The 26,728-nt window shown below is 43.7% G+C and overlaps 1 protein-coding gene across 5 annotated transcripts in view; it reads right to left on the bottom strand.

Annotated features, from left to right (window-relative positions):
• The window catches only part of TP63 (tumor protein p63), a 108,814-nt gene that overhangs the window by 61,677 nt on the left and 20,409 nt on the right, over positions 1–26,728 (bottom strand). For 4 of the 5 annotated variants that reach the window (XM_054040701.1, XM_054040702.1, XM_054040703.1 and 1 more), the window contains exon 3: positions 1,390–1,644. In XM_054040701.1, the coding sequence (XP_053896676.1) occupies positions 1,390–1,644 (255 nt within the window). Of the gene's footprint in view, positions 1–1,389; positions 1,645–24,275; positions 24,424–26,728 lie in introns of those variants that run through there. The other variant, XM_054040699.1, reaches the window with a different exon arrangement.

The following is a 26,728-nucleotide window of genomic DNA, read 5'->3' as shown; positions in this document are numbered from 1 at the left end:
GTTCAAGATATGCAATAATTTCTTGTCGATTTCCACCCTCTCCCCGTCCCCACACCACCTTAATTTCTTTTTATTTGGACAATGAAAATAAACTGGTCAATGTAATTTTTTAAACTCCCCTGCAACAGCAGAATGCTGGCCACTATGTTTTAGTTGCAAGCACTGTGGGAGAACATTGATTTTAAAAATGTATCATGTTACAATTCAAAAAAACCCAACGTACATTTTTAATGGTCTTAGATTTAAAGGTTATTTTATAGGACCAAAAAAATGAATCTTAAAATTTACCCAGTTAGCTTGAGTTTTAAAGATGGGGAGTGTACATATAAGGTGATTTTGACAAGGGTTAAAAACCAACCACAAAGAGGGTTTAAGATGAAAGAGAAAAAACAGTGAATCTTTTAAACTTGGATGCCTAGGTTTAAAATCATTAGCCTGAAAGAATACATCTAAATATGTGAATATATGAAAGAGATTCATTTTCTTCCAGAAGAGTTATATAGGATTCAAAGCTTAAATTACAAATTAAAAATATAACTGGACACAAAGAAACAAAGGTCTTCTCTCCAAATGGTCCAATGGCCTCTCTTGCATAAAAACATTTAAATACAAAGATATGATTCTTTGCAGGCACAGAACTTCCCTAATGATCCAGTACTACCAATCCCAAGAATTCAAAAATAATGAGTTAGACCCTCAATATTCACGAGATTAGGTTAAAAGATATGTACTTTTCTAACCTCTTTTGGGGGGGGGGGGGGGAATCTTGCATAATCACATGATTCCAAGAGCTGGGGTTTTAAAAAAACCCACCACCACATGCATCAGAAATAATGAGAATTGGCAACACTGGCGATCAATCCCTGCCTGGAAGATGAGTGTAGGATAAGAAAGAAAGAGCCACACCCAGTGTCAGAAAGGAGAGTATCGTTTGCAAACCAGCACTCATGGCATCACTGTTCATTCAACACCATGCTTAGCACACTAAATCAGATTGTAACATACTGATTGAGGAAGCCGAGTGGAGATTTAAACCCCTTCTTCTTCCTGGGCTAAAATCCTTATTTTCAATCTGCGGGACTGGATTGCTGTTCTGAACGTCAACCAGGGTTCAGTGCCCAAGCCCCTTATTCTTTGAACTGGAGACTTAGGGAACACATTTTGTGCACCTGGGGTGCACTTCATACCCCTTGGGTTTTCATGGAATCTCTGAGATTTTTATCCCTAACGGACATGGCCAGATTAAGATCTTGGGAGGAAGGGAGCGGAAAATTATACACTGGACACGAGTCACTGCTATCTCCTTATCACAGACCCATAGCTTTTTACTAGCCCATCCAGTGGCTTCTAGGCCCAAGTGAAGGAGGGAGTCCCTTTCTGCAGCCTTACCGTCCATGTTGCTGACTTGGCGGTGCTGGACTGTTGAAATGACACGTCGAAGCTGTGAGGTCCCGGGTAGTCTGTGTTCGAGGGGATGGCAGGGGAGGGCGAGAGGGCGTCGAAAGTGGAGCTGGGCTGGGCGTAGGGCGAGGGTGCCGTGACGCTGTTCTGAGCGTGCTCCGTGTTGTAGGGGCTGGTGGAGGAGGAGCCATTTTGAATCTGCTGGTCCATGCTATTTAGCAGCCCCAGGTTTGTGTACTGCGGCTGCAGAGAGAGAATATTGACAGCGTTAGCGTACACTTACAAACGGGAGACACGGGTCAGGCTGCCTTTGCAGGCTAGAAATTGCATTAATATATGTAGCATTTCCTTAGCACGGTTCATCGAAGGAGCTGAGAGCGCTTTGCAAACATTTGCTAGTTATGTCCCACACCACCCTGCGAAGCGCTAGCCCATTTTACAGAAGGGCACACTGAGGCAGCAAGAAGAGACTTGCTCCTGGTCACACGGTATATCAACAGCCAGCCTGGGAAGAGAACCTAGATCGAATAGATTTAACAATGAGGGGGATTAACCAATGGAACAAACGACCACGGGAAGTGGTGGATTCTCCCTCTTTTGAGGCTTCCAATCGAGACTGGATGGCTTTGTGGAGGAGATGCTTTAGTCCAACCCAAGTTACTGGGTTCAATACGGGGCAACGAGGTGAAATTTAAGGGTCTGTGTTATATAGGCGGTCAGGCAACATGATCTAATGGTCCCTTCTGACCTTAAAAATAATAATAATAATAATAATAATAAAAAAAATCTATGGATCTCCTAACTCCCAATAACCCTGTACTCTGACCCTAGACCATTCCACTCCCTAATTTAGTGGCCACCCTTATTCATTCACTCAGTGAGTAATCCCATTGAAATCAATGGAGCGTCACCAATTAAGGAGCTACTCAACGTTAATGGGCTACAGTGTGTGGCCCTTGAGACGTTTGCATTGTGTCTCTCATTCCCACCATGGCTAGTCACAGACATCGCCCACTGACCAGACAGGGAAGGGCAGAAAGGAATGACTGCAGGTGTCTCGCTGAGCATTAGCCCTTGGCTACTGGATACAAGTTTCCTTTCATTCCAAGGAACAGCAGTGCACAGGAAGGGGCGAGCAGCTGTATTTGTATAGTGCCTAATATTTAAACAAGCAGACAACACCGGTAAGTTCCTGCCCTGAAGAGCTTCCAGTTGGAAATTAGACATGGCCTGGCCAGGAAGGACAAGGACAAGTGCAGAGTCCTGCACTTAGGACGGAAGAATCCCATGCACTGCTACAGACTAGGGACCGACTGGCTAGGCAGCAGTTCTGCAGAAAAGGACCTAGGGGTTACGGTGGACGAGAAGCTGGATAGGAGTCGACAGTGTGCCCTTGCTCCCAAGAAGGCTAATGGCATTTTGGGCTGTACAAGCAGGGGCATTGCCAGCAGATTGAGGGACGTGATCGTTCCCCTCTATTCGACATTGGTGAGGCCTCATCTGGAATACTGTGTCCAGTTTTGGGCCCCGCACTACAAGAAAGATGTGGAAAAATTGGAAAGAGTCCAGCGGAGGGCAACAAAAATGATTAGGGGGCTGGAGCACATGACTTATGAGGAGAGGCTGAGGGAACTGGGATTGTTTAGTCTGCAGAAGAGAAGAGTGAGGGGGGATTTGATAGCTGCTTTCAACTACCTGAAAGGGGGTTCCAAAGAGGATGGATCTAGACTGTTCTCAGTGGTACCAGATGACAGGACAAGGAGCAATGGTCTCAAGTTGCAATGGGGGAGGTTTAGGTTGGATATTGGAAAAACGTTTTCACTAGGAGGGTGGTGAAGCACTGGAATGGGTTATCTAGGGAGGTGGTGGAATCTCCTTCCTTAGAGGTTTTTAAGGTCAGGCTTGACAAAGCCCTGGCTGGGATGATTTAGTTGGGGACTGGTCCTGCTTTGAGCAGGGGGTTGGACTAGATGACCTCCTGAGGTCCCTTCCAACCCTGATAGTCTATGATTCTAGGAAGGACAAGCAGGGAGGCTGGAGATCAGTGGTATGGGAAGAGAACCGCTACAGCAGCGAGAGGTGACAAGAAGACGCTTAGCTTTACGTTGGTGACTAACAAAAGGTGGGGAGCCCCTCGAGGGTCTGTATGTGGCACAATCAGAGGGACTTTTCCTACCTATCCAAAGCTCCCCGGGATCACAACATTGGGGGTGGGGGTGGGGAGGGAGACAATGAAAGTCCGGGCAGTTCTACAATCAGTCAGTAGGGGGCAGTGGAGGAGACGGGGCAGAATCAATTTTTCCCTCATGAGCTCACATGCCTTGTTTTCCCGCAATGCACTCATCTCTCTCCCCCGGGGCAAAGGGAGCAAGAGGCAGAGTCTCTTTCCAAACCTACCTCTCCCCCCTTGCATTTAGGCTAATTGTGCCCCACCCTCTTCTTCATAGAGGTACCTATAGCCTTACCAAACAGCAGTTCCAGGACAACCATAAATTATGCACCAAGTGGCAAAGCCCCTTAAGTCAAAGCACTGATTTTAGATAGTGAGGTGCATAATTAAAAGCTTCATTGGTGATGGGTATCCACACAGCACTCCCATCCCCGTATGCGGACAGCTGCAAGGAGATCTAGGATGGATTCACTGTGGAAAGTCTATTCTCCACTGGTTCTAAGCTCTTTGTCAGGGTTCGCAGGGTGGCGTCCCTGGACGTTACAACCATACAGAAAAACATATCACAACTCATTTGCTAGGCGGAAGCATCCAACATTTGCAAGGCTTTGGTTCTGTTTCAAGTGTATTCTGCTAGACAGAATCCCTAACCTCTTGGGCACTCAGACATCCCCCAAGAGCAGAATGAAAACAAAAAGGCACCAACTGGCACTCAGCAGATTCATCTGCAAGGCGGATTGACTATACTGATACGTTACAGCAGGCTTTAGTTAGCCCAAGCTTGGGAGTGTAACAGCCTTGGTTACTTTGAGGGCCCTTATGTAAGGCCGACGTGTTCTTTCAGGCTCTCAAGGGTGATCAGTAGGTTGAGATATGGAGGAGAAGGGGTTGGTAAAGCATGGTCTGGAGAACCGAACACACAGGGTTGGGAGCCAGCATGGTCTAGCATCCTTCACTAGATGTACAGTGCTGCCTAGCATAACAGGGCCTCCCTTGTGGTTGGACCTCCAGGCACTACTCTACTACAAACAATAATTATGTTCTAAGTAGTAATCCTGGGTGAACCAAGGACCTCCTGTATAGCCTTGGGCTAGCCATGTATCCTCGCTGCCTCAGTTTTCCTATCTGTAAAATGTGAAGAAAGTTTACATTGCTACCTTACAGGGTGATGGTGACATTCAGTCTATGTCCATGTTTGTGCTGAAGTTTGAACACACGCAGCACTACGTAAGGGTCAAGTACCACATTGGTAGTAAGTAGATAGCAATCCAGGCCAGAATTTTTCCAGGCACCCAACCGTTCTTGATTTTCAATGGGAGTTGGACTCCTACCTACTCTAGACTCTTTTGAAAACCCAGCCCCATTTAATCTAACTTTGATATGTGTTTTTCAAAAGAAACCGTAAAGGCCCCTAGAGCTCAAAAAAGTAGACTCCTTCCCTTCACGTCTCCTGGAGATTAGCATCTGACGCATTTCCTAATGAGCAGACGAGACAAAAGAGGAACGCTCTTATGAAAAGCGTTTGTTGGAGCAGCTCGTCAAATGGAAAGGGGGTGCGGGGCGAGTGGGGGGGGGAGGGGGAAGAAACTAGCCTTTTAGCCAAACTATTCATCATAATTCCAGGCTGCCTAGCAGGTAATGAGGAAGAGAAGCACCCAAAACAGAGGGGACAACTATACTGGATGGAGTGCAGATACTGAAGATGCTGGCAGGATGTCAATTAAAGAGATAAATATTCCATTAAAGTTTAAGAACTCCTTAAGGGAATCGATGGATCCTCGTCATTCCATTCAATCCAGGGGCCATCTGTCTAAATGTTAACAGTGGACTATCCATTCCATTACATTTATATATTCACATTCCATAGCTGAATGCCACGTCCCCATCTGCTCTTTAAATAACTATTAATCTCCTTACACTTATCCTAGCGCTGACACGAGCAGCTGTTGGACTCCCCTTCTTTCCCTCCGACTCCTACAAATCCTCCAGCCCTTCCTGCTCACCCCTGGACAGGTGCTGCACAGTCCAGGTGACATGGAAAGAAAAGACACTGGCATACACCCGACTGCACTAAACCTCTGGTATCCCAGTTGGAGGCCATGCCCCAGGCGAAAGGCTTGAAAAGTTGTTTGCATTCAGGGGTCAGTATCTGAGACACTCACGAGCCCTTTGATAAGAATCAGATAAGTCTTTCAGAGGCACACGCCTTCTGACAACAGAACAATCAGAGGGGCAACCAGCTGGGAGAAGGAGTACACTGGCTGAGCGAACACTCAGTTGAATTCCAGTAATAAAATGCCTCCTTCGCCAGGAAGGAGTTACAGACATTGTGCGCTCAAGAGAACAAAGAAAAAGAGGTAATTTGTGCATGCTTGAAAGCCAGCCCTTAATAGAGAAACGATGCAAAGTATATTTTTAAAAGACAAGGATTTTTTTTTTTTTTTTAAGTTTTTGCATTAGAATTTAGATACAATCTTTAAGGCCCGGACCCAGTGAAGAAGTTGAAATCATGCACAAGTTGAAATCAATGAGACGACTCAAGGTGTGAAAAGCAAAGCACATGCTCAAAGCTTTCAAGGATCAGGGCCCAGTTTTGCCATTGATCCACATGCCCATTTCTCGCTAACAGGAGTAAGAATGTTGTTCATGTAGAAAGAGGAAAGAAAGTGACAAAAAGTTCAAAGACTAACTTGTCAAGTTTGAGGCATCACATTTTTAGCATCTGTGTTCTCAAAAAGGCTCAGGTTCAAATTGTTTGTAGGTCCTTCCCCTCTTTTTAAATTCCTGACTTACTATTAACACTTCAGATTTCACCACCTAATCTACTGATTTTTGCACTTCACTTAGGCACAGTGTATTTAGATTGGTCACTTTCATTTCCTGTTTATATTCAGTTTCATTTCAAGGTTCTCCTGCACTTAGACAATGCTGTTATGTCTGGGCTAGCAACACTGTTACATAAGTTTTAAATGACGGTATCACTGAATTCAAAAAACAATTTGTAAAAATGTATCATTATTAAATCATGACATATAATCTTTCCCATCTTCAAACACAGAAAAACCCAACTTCCGGTTAGAGATTCTGGGCAGTATGGTCCAAAAGGCATTTCCTTTACTAAGTAGTACTATAATAAGTACCACCACTAGGAGGCATTCAAAACACTAGGTGCACTGATTAGGGTAAGGTTTCAGAGTAGCAGCCGTGTTAGTCTGTATCAGCAAAAAGAATGAGGAGTACTTGTGGCACCATAGAGACTAACAAATTTATTTGAGCATAAGCTTTCGTGGGCTACAGCCCACTTCATTACACAAATTGAATCTATTTCCCCATGTTAAGTATCCTCACACCTTCTTGTCAACTCTCTGAAATGGGCCATCTTGATTATCACTACAAAAGTTTTTTTTCCTCCTGCTGGTGATAGCGCATCTTAATTAATTAACCTCTTAGAGTTGGTATGGCAACTCCCACCTTTTCATGTTCTCTGTATGCATATATATCTTCATACTGTATGTACCAGTCTATGCATCTGATGAAGTGGGCTATAGCCCACGAAAGCTTATGCTCAAATAAATTTGTAAGTCTCTAAGGTGCCACAAGTACTTCTGATTAGGGTCACTTAATTTCTGTGCAAGAATAATGCTTCCTCCCTCCCACCACCCCAGTAAAAATGAGGCAGTTTTCCAACATGTCAGGGGAGGGTAAAGATGCTCATTCTAATATGGTAACATTTCACTAAATGAAAGCCCACTGTTGAAATATTATTGCATTGTGTCTGATATTTACATGGCAAAGACTTGTAAACCTCTTAAAAACTTCCAAAATAAGCAGTGTAACAAAAAACAAAAAAAAAGTGAGGCAGTTTTTGAGGTGCCTTAAGTAACAATCAGCACATTTTTAGAATGAAGACAGCTTTTAGATTCAATGTGCAAACACTTCTAATAGTCAAAGATCAGCCAACTTGAACAGAGCTCAGATATAGAGGCTTGTGTGAAATCGCACAAGAGAACAAAACTTTTCAGGAGAACGTCCATGATAAAAAATGTCTGCAGCCCAGCCCCAGCGGTAGCCCAGTTATTACTTCTCTTCCCAGTGGAAATTGCGAATGCTTTGATAAATGAATGGAAGAGTGGACCATTTTCACCTTCGTCTTTGTCAGCGCCTGTATCACCTCTGCCAAAAAGCTACTCTGTAACTTTAGAACACCGCCAGTTTTTAGGGAAGTACAATGGATCTCTTTACATCTGACAGCAACAGCACACGATAGGGGATAGGGTGAGCGGCAGTATGGTGGAAATAATTTCTCCCCCTATATTGCTTTACCACTAGAATGTTAAGCAGAGCTACTCCCCGCCCCACCCTGGAAATGCAGACCTGAAAAAGAGCTCCTTGCCACGGAGACATCCTGCCTCTCACCAATAGATCAAGAAATTATATGTGGTTCAAACATTCCCCGGCCACCGGGAAAACCTTCAAAAAGGTGTCGTCCTTGGTGCCCAATCTAATTGCAGAAATGGGCCAGACTGAGAACACGGCAGGAAACTCCAGAGACCAGGCAGAATACTAACCTCTATCCACACTATTGGCCATAAGACAACCTTGCTTCTTAGAAGGCTTGTTTCAGTACAGATCAGTACTCAGATCAGTATTTTACTCAAACCACCACAACTAGTATTACTGGCCAAGAAACTCCAGGCAACACAGAGTCCTGAGCCACAGTGGAGATAAAGCACCAGGGCCAGTAATTCCAGGACTAATGGCAAGCAAATTGGCACTGGTGTTTTCACTCTGAAGAAGGAATGTATTGTGGAATTTCAAATGCCTCTTCAACAACAGACCTTTATTCAGTTGCTATTTAAATAGTTTCTAAGGCTCGTTATAACTATCCAGATGCCAGGTCTTCCAGATGTGACAGCTTCAAGCAAGATTTAAATTCACACATTCCTGAAGTGTCCTACGATTGGGATTAGTTTTTTGGGGACCAGGGAGAGAACGGGCTTTAAAGTACTCTGGTTTACAGAAGATGCTCTACTATGAACATTAATAGAGCTCCTGCTGAATGAGAGACAGGCAGCTTTATCAGTTTGTCAGAGGACAAAACTAATACAATATTACAAATAGCACATTTATTACTTGTGCAAGTACTAAAAAAATGCATCAGGACACAGAAGACCCCACCCACAGCCCTATACTGGAACCATGGTTCAAACGGACATTGAGTATGTAACGGAGATGACAAGAAGGAATAACCTTACACCACTTGGCTTGTGTCACTGGCCTCTGTTTCCACCAATATCTAGCTGGATGGAGGGATTTCAATTTGAATCAGACTAAGGCCACGTCTACACTACCTGCCAATCAATCTATCGGGGATCGATTTATCGCGTCTCATCTAGACGCAATAAATTGATCCCCGAATCGACGCCCATACTCCACCTCAGCAGGAGGAGTAAGCGGAGTCGACGGAGGAGCCACGGCGGTCGACTTGCCGCCATGAGGACGGCCAGGTAAGTCGAACTAGGATACTTCGACTTCAGCTACATGAATAGCATAGCTGAAGTTGCGTATCTTATTTCGGCCCCCCCCCCCCCAGTATAGACCAGCCCTAAGACTTTGAAAATGGTATAGAACTACCATGAAAGTGGATTATGCTCCTTCAGTGTAACATACATCACTTCCATCACCTCTAGCTAGAAGGACGACAGCCCAGTGGTTAGGACTCTAGAAACCTGGATTCAAGTTTGTGCTCCACCATAGACTTCTTGTGTGACACTGGGCAAGTCACTTAGCCTCTCTGTACCTCAGTTCCCCACATGTAAAATGGGCACAGTGATCCTTCTCTTTCTATTTAGATGATAATCTCTTGGGAGTAGGAATGGTCTCTTACTCTGCATGTACAGCGCCTCGCATGATGGGGCTCCAACCTCAGTAATACAAATAACAATTGTTATATTAAAAATAAAGTTCATAAAGGGGAAAAAAAATCTTTTAGCCTTAAGCTGAGGCCATGCCATTGTGATGGGATCCCCGGGGTACAACCTGGAACTGGGTACCATTGTGCTCCCTTAATTCTCCAGCCTGGGCTGTCTCTCACAATGCTTTGCTAATGACAAGCAGCAAACCCCTCCAGGTGCTGTGATCACTCAGCACAACAGCGTGTGGAGCCCCACACCCAGCTAGATTTCATGAATGCTCCCCGAGCCACTCACAAATCACACAGAGAAAGGCACCAGCCAGTTCTCCCCAGCTCCCCTGCCTTGCACCCCAGAGCTGTACCGTCTTGCCCTGGTCAGAAGCCTGATCAGGGTAAGTTTATTACCCAGTCCGCCCCTCCCTCCATGTGCAGAGGGGACACACACCAGCCTTTGTAACCTGAGCAGATTTCCCAAGCACTTCAATCAAAACACAGTTTTAGGTAAAATATAAAACCGGTTTATTAACTACACAGAGAGAGAGATTTTAAGTGATTATAAGTGGTAGGCACAAAAGGTCCAGAAATAGCTACCAAAGAAAAGGTAAGCGCTCTGCCTAAATCTCAAACCTTATTACACTAGGCAGTATTGAGATCAAGCAATTTTCTCACCCCACTGGATGTTACAGTTCTTAATACACAGGCTTCTCCCTTAAGCACAGACCAGTCTCTTCAGTTGAAGTCTTTTCTTCTCGGTGTTCTTGTTGCTTTCAGCGTAGGTGGGGGAAGAGAAAGGCCAAGGCATGATGCCACTGTCCCTTATTTTATAACCTCAGTCCATGTGCCTGGACAACACGTGCCCAGACATGTCCTGGTGGGCTTTACTGAGTCACAGGGTTGAGCAACCCCCCGGTGTGATCTGGTGCAACAAGTATCAGGGGGTAGCCGTGTTAGTCTGTATCTACAAAAACAACAAGGAGTCTGGTGGCACCTTAAAGACTAACAGATTTATTTGGGCATAAGCTTTCGTGGGTAAAAACCTAATTTCTTCTGGTGCAACAGAATCATAGAGTTAAGCCGTCCCCATTGTGTGGTGCTTGCCCAATTATCATTGAGTTGTAAACCCCTTGATTAAAACTCCCCTATTGATTAATGGCCATTTAACACCCTCCTATAAAGTGGTTTATCACCTAGCAGTAGAGAATCTCAAACTTATCACATATTTCAATAACAACCACAAAGCAAAATCTCATAACCTCATGCACACTAATTGCGTACATATTTGGACAGGACAACGGGTTTCAGCAGATCACGACCTTTTGTGGCACGCTTTGTATGAAACATCACAACCATATATGAACGATTAATATGGGGGTTACAGGATGCTATTTTGAGGTACAGTGTGTCAGTCATATGAACAACATTTTGCAAAATAGTGCAACATTATCTGGATTGCACATGCTCACTTATTAGTACATATATGTGGTAGGGGGTACCTAGACTTCTCATGAGTTTATCCTGGCAAACAAAATTTTGCCTAACTAAAATAAAGAGCTCTTCCTTTAGTTCAGTTACAAAATCTGCCAAAATACAATTGGGAAATGACACCAATATCTGAAACTAAGATACATAAAAACACTGTTATCTGCCTGCTTATCAACTAACGAAAGTATATTTTGCTACCATTGTTCAGGTATGATAAAGATTCCCAACCAGAATTCTGGCACACTTCAACACCAAAGACTTGAGGTGTAGCTGCGGAGGTTTTAGAGATAGTGGACCAGATTCATTGAGTGAGTAGGCACTCGTTTGTATTTTAAAATTTTTATGAGTAAACAGCACTCCTGTTACACTGGTATATTTACAGAAGAGAATATTCTTTATGTAAACTTACCATAGTATTCATGAAAGGCTTTTTTAAAATATACAAGTTTGATCATCTCTCTAGAACCATCTGTTCCACTTTGAAAGCAGGGGAGTGGGGTGGGGGGGGGGGGGGGAGGAGATAGCATTTGGTTTGCGTTTTAAAATTCCCGCACAGCCTTTTGATTAATCCAAGCCAAACAAATTGAAAGTCCTGATCCTTCAAGTACTTATGCATGGTTCTAACTTTATGCACATGAGTAGTTTGACAGGGCTACTCATGTGAGTAAACATATGTACATGTTTGTATAACTGGGGTCTAAGAGAAAGCACCCCATGGTACGATTTTCCAAGGGGATCCAAGTCAACACCTGACACTGAAGATCATAGTTCTTTGGGGCTTTAGTTCATTTTCCTTTTTAGCTCAAGTTAAGTTTTGCACCACGGTTAACACTTATCCAGTTGAACTCTGCAAACATTTTTCAGCCAGCCAGACAGCAGCGAGGTGCCATCTAACCCAGCACAGCCCAAGGGAGAAATGCTTTTCATTTTTGGTCTTCTACCACCTGCCTCAGGTTCACATAACAGAGCTAGTCTAAAACCAGGATTATCAAACCTGACAGTGTGGCCCATGTTAGGGTATAGATTACATTATCTCCAGAATTAGATAGATCATTTATATCGTTATACAGATCATATATTTTCAGTAATCACCACAGAAAAACAGTAAGGCACTAGTGAAAGCCTTTAAAAGAATAAAACATTACACTCTGATAATGAAAGAGTGCTGCACAAAATAGATTATTTAAGTAGGTTCTTGGTCCTTGAAAAGGAGCTTCCTTGGGCAGAAAGAGCTAAGCATTTGGCTTCTGAAAAATCATCTAGAAAGGTGGTTTCATCAGGGTACCCCTTGTCCCCCCCAAAACAGACACACCCAAATGCAGGCCACTTATTTTTAAAAGCATTGCATCTTGTCTGCTGCACCCCTTCATGCTAAGCCACACACACATTAAAACAACAATCCATTTACATTTTAAAAATAAATAGTAGAAAAACAAAGTGAACCTAAGTTATAAGTCACTTTGCTACTCCTACATACTTCACACAAGTACTCAGGATACTAAATCTTCCAAAGCATCAGGTTCCACAGTTTTAAAGCAGACCAACTAATATCCCTCAACACCAGCAGACTTCAGACAAGGTAATGAAACTGAAATGCAGGCCAGACGCTTCTAAAGCTCTCACATTACCAGCTGGACAACAGAATGTCAGTAAATAGATATTCAAAGAGACAAGAAGTAGAGACAGTTTTTCACTTTAAAAAGCAAAAACAAAAACAAAAACCAAAAAACCCCACAAACAGATCTAGCCATAACTGAATACTAAGATCTCAAAACGGGGGTAAAATAAAGACAGGCTGCTGGGTTTCAATGATCATGGTTTGGGGGCTGGTTTGCCAGCCGAATGCCAACCAAGAGAACTGCAACATAAATCATGGTTTGATATTAGAAAAACTCGGCCTAAAATTTCTAGTGACAAAAAGTTTGGACAGGAGAAAAAAAAACCTCTCTTCAATGGAAAAAGTTATTTGAATAGAAGAGGAATTGATTGAACTCTGTCAAAATTTGAGTGAGAGACAGAATGGACTGGAAAATTACTACAGTTGATTACAATTGCCTAATTTCTTGAACTCTTTTTTTCAAATAGACTGTAACCATATAGCTCAGTGGTTTGAGCATTGGCCTGCTCAACCCAGGGTTGTGAGTTCAATCCTTGAGGGGGCCACTTAGGGATCTGGGGCAAAATCAGTACTTGGCCCTGCTAGTGAAGGCAGGAGGCTGGACTCGATGACCTTTCAGGGTCCCTTCCAGTTCTATGAGATAGGTATAGCTCCATATTAATTTAAAAAAAAAAAAAATCAGTCATTTTATGAAGTTGAGAGAACATTACTAGTCAGGCCTGACAGGCTGTCTGTGTCTCATCCATACAGAAAGGTAGTAGATGTAGCCATAAAAAACATGGCCAAGGGGCACAAGGACAACAGTGGAGTAGGGTCAGTAATAGCACCATGCATTACAATTGGCTCACAAACTCATCTATAATCTAGTGCATCTTGGCTCAATTATATTAGGTTAAACCAGAATCCATTCGCTTTAAACACAAATACAAAATGGGTCACAGTGAAGCTCTAGAATTTCCAGTCCGCTAATATTTGAATCAGAAACAGGTAGTTTAGTTGGATGGGCTGCATTTGAACAAAGAATACGTTTTGTTTTAAACACTGAACCATGATGCAAACACAGACAACACTCAGGAAGACTAGCTTCTAAGGCAATTTACAGAAGGATACACAGAACAGATCAACTTAAAATTACCCACCGCAAGGAAGGAAAAAGTATTACAATCTAATGTGAACGTCTATTGATTAAATCGAAGAGAACACCACACCTACTAGTGTAACTGGCCAACTGTTCAGGCTGGCCCTCCGGACCAACAAGGGTTGTTACAGAAAGTGTGCGAGACCCCAAAGATCTGGACAGAATGTTAAAATGGCTTGGCCCTGGCTCCATCATCCGCCAAGATATTTTCAAAACTGAGTAAGAAGGCAGGGCATATCCACTCTTGACGGCTGGTTATTTCCTGAGCATAGAGAACAAGGCCTTAAAAGGCAAAACGCTAGTCCATACTAGTAGAGTTCACCCCACTTGCTCAACTTATCTCATAGGGATAAAAACGAGTTGTAATTGGCCACATTTTAAAATGATTCCCCCACTGTCACAGTAGTTGGGTGCTACTCAGTCTTCCCAAAATGTTGGGTTTTGAAGAACAAGATGGGTGAAGGAATATCTTTCATGGGACCAACTTCTGCTGGTGAGAGAAACAAGCAGGGTTCTGAGGACACATTTGCTGTGGCCAGTTGAAGTTAGGGGCCTACAAGCATTGTTTTTCTTGGTCAGGCGCACTGAAGCCTCTTCCAAGGTTACATGGATGTCAGCAGGCCAAATCTGGACCTAAATTTAAAGTTTGATAAAACCAGCCTTTTAGAAACTGAACAGCAGAAATCTGCCAGGATTTTCATTTATTGTTTTAAAAATTCCAATGGACATTAAACTAAATATTCCCGTTTAATGTTTGCAACCCAAAGAGTACAATGAGGTACATGAACTCAGGACCACTTTAAAAAAGGCAAAAATGTGAATTGCTGTTGCCTAAAGCAACTGGAGAAGCCTAAACGTAGATACCCAGATGAAAAGTTTTTGGCCACACACACACACTTTTATCGCCCAAAATTAAAACCCATGCATAATCTCTAGTATTATTTGTAAAACAGAGAAGACTATTTAGCATTCAAATACACAGCACAAATTTTCATAATTGTATGAATACAATTGCAGTAAACACTTGCCCAAGGTACCAAGTGGTCATTTGCACCTGAAATTACCATAACTCCGTGCATCTATAGTAACTGTGCACGCAAACCACTTTTGTGTAGTTTTGCATGAGCAATTGTATATGCATTATTCAGGAAATTTCAACCTGTACCATGTTCGCCTGTGTCCCTTTATTTTAAATGGTCACATTTTCACCAGAATCTTGAACAGAGCAAACTATCAGGACGATCTCAATGGGTTAGTTTTTTGCGTGCATGTGTGTGTTTTTTTAAGTGGCTTCCTTCATGTGAACTAGCGTTTGTGGGGCTGGATTAGACCTTGTCACTCTAGTGGAAGTGAGTAATGCTTTAGAGATCACACCTAACCAGTATATTTCCTCAAGAGGAGACTCCTTACAAAATTATTTCACATTCATCTGCTACCAAAGAAAACCACTCAGTCTACTTACTTTTATTTGTATGATGGCTAGTGAAACTGACCAAACTATTTTCATACACCGCATGAAGTGCAGTACAGCAAGCTAGTTGTATGGTGGTGAAAAAACGAGGGATGAGATTCTCTACAGTGATCACTGATTTTGGGTGCCCACCTTAGGGTGGTCAAGGGGTCTGATGGTTAATCAGCAGTTGCTCAGTATTTTGTGAAAAATCAGGCCCTTAAAACAGCCTCTCAAGTTGGAGACCCAAAAATCACTACTCAGTTTTCAAAGACAGCCATTGTTAAGCTGACAACATGGCAAAGAGATCAGTTCACTTTTTAAATACAAACTGACTTGAACATGTTAATGGGAGCAGAACAAACTAGAATTTACAGTGTACATAGTGATACACCGCACGCAAAACTCTCTCTAGCTATTACATTCAGCACACACATGCTCCTGAAGCATTCAATGCCGATGTTATCAATTTACAGCAATTCCCCCCTGCAGCCATCATATACCCGTACACTGGGCAGGGCTCTGAGAAGTACAGTCTGCAGCTCCCTACCCCACCCACTCTGCTCAGAGGGACCCTCGGAACTTTTTGCAATGCTTCCTAGATGTGGATTAAAACTAAGAGAGGCTTGTACCCACCAAGACACAATCCATCCCTTTCCTCCGCACACAGCACTCCACCATGAACTATTTCACCTCCCCTCCTAAACTTTCCCCCTTGGAAAGACACTTGACCTCCATCTCTCCCTGCCCCGAGCCAATATAAGGCCTGAGGAAGCTAGAACCCTCTCCAGTTTCATCAGGTCTCCAGAACTGGCCCCTACATCTGTAATAGCCTCCTCCGAGACCCTAGGACTGAGCTCACTCCAGCCTTGCCGCCCGGGCCCATTTCCAAGTGAAACAGAAGTGACGTTTGAGCAGAAGCTCAGAAATGTGCCAAACGCATCACACTTCAGCCTGCCAATCCTAGCGCTCCCACCGGTGCATCAGCATCACCTCTGTCCTGCCTACATCACTGCTCCCCTGGCGAAGTTGCAGTGGTGGGAGATTCAGATCTATGCCACTGTTGGGAAAGCCCAAGAGTGTTTGCAGGGGTTGATTCCAGGAACAGCAGTTCTGGGGAGCAACACACACACACACACACACACGTTTAAAGACAAAAAACAAAAATCCAGCACATGTTGATTAGGACATAAAATTAACTGAAGGGAAAAAAGCAGATGGCCTTAGACTCCAGATCTCGTTACAGAAGCCTAAAGTTTACCTTGCCAGCAGCAAGAAACGGAGAACTTTCCCTGCGATTCCTAGCCTAAACAACAGCTCCCTGTTTGATCATCATTGCTTCGCAGCAATAGCCCTTAAGCTGACTTAAATCACATCACCTCTGTATTTGCAGTAACTTGTGTGAAAAGCAAATATGGAGGCAAAATTGGAAAGTGTGACTATTTTTTTTTTTTTTTTTTATAAAAGAAACTTACTCCCTCTTTATGACCCGATGTAGAAACTGGCATATCCTTTAGAGATCACATTGTGATTTAGCTGAAAGGGACAAAGAGGAAACGGCAAAGTCAGGTTCACCACAATGCACTCCGCATACTTTACCTGTTTATTAGAATCTCACCATGCGGTTTGTCCTATTGTAAAACTGCTACATAATCCCTCCCATAGCTGCAATATCTCACTGCAGCTCAATAAAAAAAAAGGATGATGGGAAGCCATGCTTGGGAGACCAACGACTTGAAGATTTCTCAGAAATCCTTTAATAATATAACTAAAGAAACCAAAACAAAACAGGAAATGTTTTCAAAAGCAGCAGGTTTATTCAGCCAGAGAGACCCACCCACATGTCTAAACATGGCTGAGCTTGTGTCACTCTGAAGAGAGCAACCTCGGTGAACAACAGCCAGAGGAAAATACACAGAAGACAGAGCTAAGATGGGAACACAGTAATGGCAGCGTATGCAAAACACATCGATCTGTTTTTGGACAGTTTATAGTTCAGAAAATACTTGAACTGCCACATTCACACCGAATAGTGCTTTTTCCCCATTTAGATTCTGATTAACAAAAGCGACAAATTGCTAATTCCAGGGTGAGCTGGGTAAATAAAGAGCTTCTCTCTTTGCTTTGACCCTCGAAGATGAACTTGAGCATTATCACCAGCTACTCTCCTGTTGGATGATTCACACAATCTCTGTTGACAAGCTGTCGCGCATTTCATTGCAGGGTCTGCACATTCCAACCAAGGTGCTGGGGGTGGGTGCCAGAAGAATAGTGGGTTTAACGGCCTCTATTTGCGACTTCAGACAAATCCATCAGCGGGAGAGCTTCCTTCTGAAGCATTTCCAGAATTTTAGTGGGAATGTTTTGTAAATAAAAAGGTAAGATTTGCCCTTGAGCAACACAACACCGCTCCACTTAATCCATCACAGTAATGAAATATAATTGCATCTTTAGTATAATTGAAGTAATACAGACATGACAAGTCAGAGTACATGGCTTACATAAGATATTTATTCAATCTACATCCACCACTTTCTTCTTGCAGGTCCATTTCCTCCAGATACCCTAGCGTTGCTGGTTTTCCCCTATACAATATAATAGTAATCAGAGCCAAAACCCCAAGTAAACATAATCTGAGAGCTGCCGCAAAAAAGGCATGTGTGAAAACAGAGACGTGCAATAGACAATACTTGCTTTTGTTGTTTCTCTATACTGGGGCGGGGAAGAGGGGGAAGCAATTTCGCTTGGCTTAAGACCGTTACTTTATTAGACTTAAAACAGAAGACAAAAGTAAAATAAAAAAAAATGAAACACTCCTAAAGAAGTTCCATGACAACGTATCTGGGCTTGTCTCCATGGAATCTGAGATTGCAGGGGATGGCAAAAGGATGTGGAGGATGGAAACCATCCAATCCGACCGGATGAAAATAATCGCTGGCTCTAGAATAGAGGCAGCTGAAATGGCAATGGTTTTTGCCATGAAGAATCCTCGCCAGTTTTTGGTCAAAATTTCTAAACTTCGGATGATTTCAACTCGCCCCAAGCTGGAGTGAATTTGCATAACTTCTCACTCACCTTCTTGCCAGCAAAAGACTGAAGTCAATTGGGAGTTTATCCCATTCAATAAAATGCTAAGTTTCTACAGCGAGGACAGCCCCTTTTCCCATTTTTGGAGGAGCCTTTTTACAGCCTTTTGCAATACGGCATTTCAATGTTCATTGCTTGTTGAAGCAAGCTGCCACTTTGCCAACAATTCAAAAGATCTTCCAGTTCCCTGACACACTTTTGGGCTCCCTGCTCCCATTTTCTCATTGTTCCTAGAATGGCGCTAACAGAATTTTAAAGAAAAGCAAAAATTTTATTCGGATCTTCTACATGTTGGCATGTGTCACCGTATAACATTCCAGAGACAGCAGCTCTGCACACAAACGATTTTTTGAAAGCTATGTGGTGTTACTATGCGGGAATGGGCAACAGGGGATGGATCACTTGGTGATCGCCTGTTCTGTTTATTCCCTCTGGGGCACTTGGCATTGGCCACTGTCAGCAGACAGGATACTGGGCTAGATGGACCATTGGCCTGACCCAGTGTGGCCGTTCTTATGTTCACTTGTTTGTGCAAACTCACAAGTTAGTGTTAATATTAAAAAAGCCCAGAAGGCCAAAACACTGTTGTGTTTCATTTTCATACATTAAAGTGAAAATGCTCAAGTTCCTTCTTTCTACCTGCATCTCTGTGACACGTACGTAAGTTAGCTTATTGCTGTGAAAGACCGCATTTTACACTGCAGACATCACCACTTGTGACAGAGCATTGGGCCATCTATGCCCAAAATCCCATCTTCGGCATGCACTGGAGCTAATTCAACAACCTCATCCCTTATTTAGAAGATGGGGTAGAGTAGGGCATGAGGAGCCACTACTTTTACCTGTACCCTGGTGGCACACAGCACCTCTGCCATGGACCAAGGTCCCTTGAGCACGGCAGCAACAAAACAAACAAACTAGCAGACCCTGTAAAAGGGTGGCTGGACCTTTAAGATGGAACCAGATCCAGCTCTCACCTGTGCTTGGTTTCCTCCCAGATCATGTGACTAGCCCCAAGGTCTGCTGGGAAGCGGGATATAAATGGCAGGTCCTGTTCCCCCAGACCAATGTAGGGAGGGACAGGGAAAGAGCAGGGAGTGCTTGATCTCCTTCCAGGGAGATCTACAGGGGGAACAGGGCTTACCCACCCCTCGTGCCTAGAGAGACCTCTGTTCCTCTGCACCAAGGGACAAGCCTCTGTAACTCTGTCCGGACTTATGAACCCCTAATAGGATAGGAAAGAGATGCCCAGCCTTCATAAGGGTTGTGGGGGCCTAACACACGGTTTGGAGCAGATGGACAGATCAAGCCAGAGAAGACATGGTCACAAGGGGTTTCCTGTGTACATATCGGGAGCTGCTTTGCAGCCATGGACTATCAGCCTGACCCCGGGAGGGGGTCTTTAGTCCCAGCAATGCAATTACACCAGGCTGAGGGGGTAAATGGAGGCACAACCATCCCCAGACACCAAATGTGTCACCACCCCACACAACCTGCCCTTGCTGGTGATCTGCTGATAGCTGGGCATATTAGGGCAATGCCTAGTACTACCTTAGTGAAAGTGCCACTTAAGGGATTGACCGTCCCAGTAAATTTCATCCACCCAGGACATTTTAGGGGGAAAAAAAATTAAAAAAAACCTCCCCCTCCCGCTTTAGAAGCAGAGAATTCAGATCTTGGGCTACGGCCCAGCAAAATCAGAAATTAACCACTCGCGGGACAGCTTTATAAAGAGGTGGCTGAGAGGCCAGGGGAGACGGCTCGTATTGTAGTTGGCATCGTGCAGTAAAACTCACCCCACCCCACCGTAGCACAATACGCACCAGGTCCTTGCACCTAGCCTTAAAAAACTAAAAAGAGCAAGATGACAAAGCGCTCCGTGCAGACGAAGTTGTTTCTTACCAATACCTCCCTCCCGCGCCTCACCAGTATAAAGGATCTTCTGCGTTAGTGACCAGGTGGCTTCCTTTGAAGATAGTTTCCTTCCCCGTTCATGCAGTGCTTGGCTAAGGGCCAAGGAACCAGGAGAAAAAGGTCTTTGTCGTCTGCACTGATATCTGCAACCACTATGTCTTAAACCTAGCCTGAAGAAAATAGCTAAGGAAGAGAGCTCAAGACAACTCCTGGGGCTTTGTTCTTTTGAGGTTCTCCTCACAGTCTTGGCTGAACATTTAAGAGCCAGGGCAATGGGATATCAGCCGTGACTATGTTTTACTGCATACCAGAATCTCGACCACAAATTAACCCCACTGCGAACAGACTTTAGAAAAAAGGACATTCTAGATCAAAGGGTGAGCCCATATCACCATCTGGTAGAGTGTCACTGTCTCATCCTGTGCTCCCCGAAAGCAATGTCTCCAGCTGGCCTAGAAGCTCATTAGCTCTGGAGACCCATCCAGCCACTATTAGCTACAGACAGGACCCCGAAAGATAGCCTTTTAGGAGCAGATAGAGTCACAGAGGGATGGAGTTGGGGGGCAGGAGAAACCTCTTGAAAAGGCAGCCCTACCCCTGAATCACACACAGCACTTAATAGCATTCGGTCTCCAGACAGTTGTTTTGTTTATTTATATATTTGATTTCTCAAACCTAAGGAAATTACTAGTTTAGCCACAACGAAGGCCATAAACCAGGAGTCTTTGATCATTTGAAATGCTTCTGTCGGGAGTCTGGCTCCCCATTCCTGCCCAAACACTAAGCTAAGATCTTATAGGAAAGCGATCTCACGTATTATAAAGTGAAATATTTCCTTGAACAACCCCAAAGGGCAGAAAAATCTTCGGGAATATACATGAAAGCGCGATATAAAGTTTTGCAAAGATATTTTCACCTTCTCTACATTTTTTTTGTGGCAACGCTTCAATTTGCTTTGACCAAGTAAAGTAACGACTGACCGAACAGCTCAGTGTCTTCCAGGGTACCTGCACCGTGAGCTTTGCACCACTATGGAAATTGGTCCGCACAACTGGCCTCTTCTTCCTCGATCATCACCTCCTGCTGCCACCACAGCCACAACGCTAGCAGGAAGGACCCTGAAACTTGGGCTAATCTGTTTTGTGCTACATACACAGTTTGCAAATGGGCTCTCAGGGCAGAGAGTTTGACATTCGAGAGGCACCCCTCTGTGAAGTGCATACAACTAGTGTTCTTTACATACTCGCAGAGATGTCATTTGCCCAGCCACTTCTTAAAACTGCAATTTGTTCTCCAGTTATATATAGAACGATTCTCTTCTCCCTCTTTCAGCATTATGAACATTGCTTCACTTCTCTGTTACAACCACTTCTACCCCTCTCCTCCTCATGCTCCAAGGAATGAAAACACAATGGATCTGGAGATGCCAGAATAGATGGATGCTGTGACCCATCTTCATTTCATTTTCATTTCCCAACTTAAATGGTTATGATTCACTGACCGGTCGCACTCATTTAACAGCTCGTCCCGTCCCTTCCCCTGTCCCCTCCGCAACATTTCCTAACAAGCCTTCACTTGTTTGGGGGAAGTCAGATGGTCTTTTTACAACATTTATAGGAAGGATTGCTCCAAGGCACCCCATGTCTTATTAAGTGATGCTTTCAATTAACAGCCATTACAATGGTCTTTGTACAACACTGCCCTTCGTTACGTCTTATGCAACAGTTAGCTCTCCAGCTGCAAAGTGGAGTATACAGCAGACACTGCCAACTCCCTTGTGCTCGGCAGAAGGCAGAAGTAGTTCAGTAGTTAGCTACTGGGCAGTACGCATGCAATAAGTGTGGCAACAGTGAGTGGAAGAAGGGTTGTAATGAGACATTTTGGGACAGGGAGACAAACCCCATGTCCTTAAAAAGAATAAAAGGAGGGGGAAGACTCACCCCTAATCACAGAAATGTCAAAGACGCAATGGAACAAAAAAAATCTCAGTTAGGTATATCTCCATATAGTCTATCTCACAGAACTGGAAGGGACCCTGAAAGGTCATCGAGTCCAGCCCTCTGCCTTCACTAGCAGGACCAAGTGGCCCCCTCAAGGATTGAACTCACAACCCTGGGTTTAGCAGGCCAATGCTCAAACCACTGAGCTATCCCTCCCCCCTTAAATGAATTAAAGACTTTTTTTTTTTAAATAAACCTCAAACAATGTTGGCCAGTTTTAGCCAAAAATACTACTGGCAGTTTAGTTTTCCATATGCATTCCCCTTGCTTTCCTCCACCTAGTCTCCCCTGGCTCCTTAAAATCTCAACAGTCCCTACAGATTCCTTCCCCTCCCGCCCCAGGAATCACCCAGCATCCCGAATTCCCTACATTTTAAATGGAAATTGCGCCTAGTTCAAAGTTTTATAAAAATCATGTAGAGATGTGGGGGTTGTACACTACAGAAACTGAATTTTAAAAATTAAGCAATAATAATGAAGCCCCAATTATCTCACACGGATTTATTATTTTCTATTGGAGAAAGAACGAACCCACTGTTTAAAATCCATGGTCATCTGTTTTTACTCCCCACGACATGGAACATTTCAGTGGACAAAAATTCATTGCTTTATGCTCAAAGCTAAAAACAGCTGAAGCCTTTAAAACCCTGTGATGACCACAGCTATGATGAACAGCATTTAAACTGTTCAAGAACAGCGAGTGCATAGCTTCTGACAGACGAGCCCAGCAAGTCAACTGTATGGAGTCTGCAACTCTACCATTGCTATTCAGCGAAAGTTGATCAGATAGTGTTAAGACCCAAACAATGCCAAGCAAACATGATCTTGGAAAGGTTCTCTCTGCACAGGCAACGAGAGTTTATAATTAACCTAGAAAGAAACACAAAATTATAATCCAATGGGTCAGACAGTCATCTAATGTGTGGAGGAAATGAATAAGAATGTATTAGGCACTGTATGTTTATCCTCTATTAGAAAGAGCATCATTGAAGACTTTGTAAACTGAATCCAATGTGTTTCCCAAGTCGCCTTTTCTTGCCTTATGTATTTGCACACACCAAGTGCGTGAACCCCCGAGTGCACACACTGTCATTCTTCCTTAACTCTCACCTGGCCTATCACCCCTGCTCTGAGACTGGATTTTGTTTTGTTTTTCCAAATGACTGAGCTTCTGTCTGCCGGCAGGTCTAATATCCGAGACACTCAGCGCCAAACATTTTCATCTGAAACACCCTCCGCGGAGGTTTTTCCTCCCTTCCCATTCTGATGAGTGTCAACGTAGCTGCTCTCCCCCTATGGAATGTAAGCTAATATTGCTGCAAACCCAGGTAACTTCCTCAAAGCCTCACAGTATGTGGCATTACTCGCCCCCTCCACCCTCTGGATCAGTTAAATATTTAAACTGATTTTATTTTTATGCTTATATCAACTGCCCAAATGTCACTAATGCCTTTGCTTATGCAAATCGAAATATCTCAATAGGTGACAATTAAATGCATCCTCACTACATACATTGTTTACATAGATTCATCATGTAAATGTTTCATTTGTGTAAACTGGAAGAGAAAATTTTAAGAGTACAAAGTTAAGACAGTTACCAGTGAGGATTCTGGCAAGTTTTCCCATCAGATAGCCTCTGTTTATTTATGATTTTAAATGGTAACTTCGGATATTTAGAGTGCACTTAGGTTTGTTCCCTAAACATTATCCACTTTTCACAGTGAGTGTCAATTTTGGCAATCAAAGAAGAGTGAATAAGTCAGAACTAAGTCAACACAGGCACTGTTCATACAGCCACATGAACACAAGTGTGTGTGTGTATTCAATACAATAGGTCATTACTGCTTTGTCTTACTTTGCCAGGAAAAAAGTTATTTTGCTTATAATAAATCCCCCACTGAACTACTGGGTTTATTGTCCCAAATTTAAGCCTGGACAAACTTCATTTTCATTCCCACGCCTAGCCTTGCAAGCTGCAAGCCTGCCATTCGCTAGAGAAAGAAGAGTCAAAATCAAATGCATGCTCCGTAGCCAGCCCCAAGATCACCGTAGCGGCCAAGCGATAATACAAGTTTGCCAACAAACCCCCTAAAATCCTTACCTCGCTATACTGGGACTGGGCATTGTTTTCCAGGTACAACATGTTAGCAGTCAGATTCAGCAATGCCGCTGTCCTCTCTTCTGGCTCCAGGATTTTGACAAATACCCCCCACCCCCTATGAGACCCTAAAAATGTGATTCTACTTGGAAGATAACAGGACTCGGAGTGTGCTTCTCTGCATAATTTAAGTTTCCCTTATATACCCAACTATCAGCAAGGAGCAGGAGGTGGGGCTCTTTTGCTTTACCTGTCCAATCTGTCAAAGTGCCACCTGGAGTCCTCCACTCCAATGGAGAGAGGCCTCTCCCATCTCATTAAGTAGTTAGAATTCCTTATCACCAATCTCTAAAAAGGGAAGGGGGGTGGGAAGAGAAAACACAAGAGAGAAGAAAGGAAACTCCAACTTTCTCCTGTCACTTTTATATGAAATTGGAAGCTCAAAGAAAAAGAAAAGAAAAGAAAACATGGGCGCGTTCAAGAGAAACTTCTCAGAGCAGCTCTTTTCTTTACTGATGAGATTTTCAGGGATTTCTTCTCAAACAGATTTCTTCACTCCTGCTCCCAAAACACTCGGGTGGGGCTCCAGATTTTCAGATCTCAAAGAGTAACGCAGAGAAATGGCCAGGCCTGTGATCACTGTGTTAAAATCCTTCCCCCCAGAAGTACTAGGAAACCTCACAGCGTGTGTTTATGTCACACACACACACACACACACACACACAGATTACCTAAAAGCATTTGCAGATAATAGAGTGGCAGAGTGGATGTAGTGCACCAACTAAACACCATCCCCTTATCTGCGATTGCTTTAGGTAACTCATTTGTACCCTATATTCCCCCCCCCCCCCCATTCATACGTGTAATAGTCCATAAAAATACTCCAAACTCAAATATAAAAAAAATGTTTAAAAGCAGCTAGTCCAAAATGTCTCCTGGTTCTGAGCACGGCCATGGGAGAGTCTTAAAATCTGGCTACTCTGCAGCGGAAGCATATTATTCAAATAATTTAAAGGGCACGCAAAAGCCAGAAAGCACCTGGATGCTCTGTACAGCAGGATTTATTAAATATTTAAAAAATACAAATAGCAATTTATGGCCTGGCTTATGTTATCCTCACTCAGCCCTCCCGGGCCTGTCTGTGCGGGAGGGAGGCGAGATGGACAGAAAGTTACCCTGCTGCCACCTGGCTCAGAAAAAATGATAAATTACCCTGATTTTGTAAGTAACAGGGGAACAGCAGCCCAGTAGACTTGCACAGACTGGTGGTTCCAAAGTTCCCATTTGGGTATCTCAGCTGGGATTGCCAAAGGTGCTCGGCCTTAGCGTGCCCTAATGGGAGCAGAGTTGTGCACCACAATCAGCCGGATTGAAAATGCCACTCTTTGAACACAGGGAGTCTGTCACCATGACATCTAGCCACGGCGTGAACGGGCTGTGTGTGGAGAATACACAAAAGGAAACTCATCTGGCCTGCTTTTGAAAGAGCAGTTATAAGGTGTGTCAGATGGGAGAAAATAAACACACTTTTTTTTTTACAAGAGTCCGGATGAGACAGAACTGCTTGCCTTTGAAATATAATTACAGTGCTCCTGGATTTTTATGTCTAGGAGTCACTAATAGACCTACCGCCAACTGATGACTTCTCTCCAGGCCGCTACTGCTCAAACTGAAGTCAAACCTCATGCTTCAAGGCTTGAGAGAACGACCAGCAGGAGTGTGCGAGGAGAGTAAGGGATTCCAAACAGGGCTGCAAGACTGGCTCCATGGGTTATGGAGAGATTGTATCCTTTGTCTGAAGTATCCAGTACAGTTCAGTAACAGATACAGGAGAGCTGGAGTAGGAAACTGTTTCTATTCCCAGCTCTGCCACTAATTCTGTGCATCCCCTTGGGAGAATCACCCAGCCTCAGACGCCTCACCAATTCCAATCTTGGGGGTGGGGGGGAGAGAAGGAGGTAAGAGACACTGAAAAGTACTTCATTACTTATATGAATAAGGCTGCAAATGGTTCCCCCCCGCCCACACACACACCCCTTTGCAGATTAGCAAAATGTGATGTGTTCTCAGAACCTGGCAAAACTGAAGAGGGACAAAGTCTTTCTTGGAAGAGAAAGAGTCCAGGAGTAACAGAGGGGTGCCGCAGGCACAGACTGTCATTCTAGACCATCCTCATTCTAGCCCTGTTGATCCCAAACCATTCGCTCCTTGTTCCCTAATGTTCTGAGTCATTTATTCCGTGTTCCTGTGAGCTGCTCAACAGCAGCTATGTTCCACCCTACAGACAGCTGCACTTCAGTTGTAAATGAAGTAACTCCTAGATATAGTCAGCTCTAGATTTACCTAGAGGTAATGTAAGGTATCCACAGCTATCTACAGTTCTTCTGGGCATATAAGATATACCACAAATATATGCAAAAAGAACAGGAGTACTTGTGGCAGGCACCTTAGAGACT

This window comes from Malaclemys terrapin, chromosome 9 (genome assembly GCF_027887155.1).
Source record: "Malaclemys terrapin pileata isolate rMalTer1 chromosome 9, rMalTer1.hap1, whole genome shotgun sequence".
Lineage (NCBI taxonomy): Eukaryota > Metazoa > Chordata > Testudines > Emydidae > Malaclemys > Malaclemys terrapin.
Note: the sequence above shows the minus strand (reverse complement) of the source record. Positions and strands in the feature narration are given on the sequence as shown.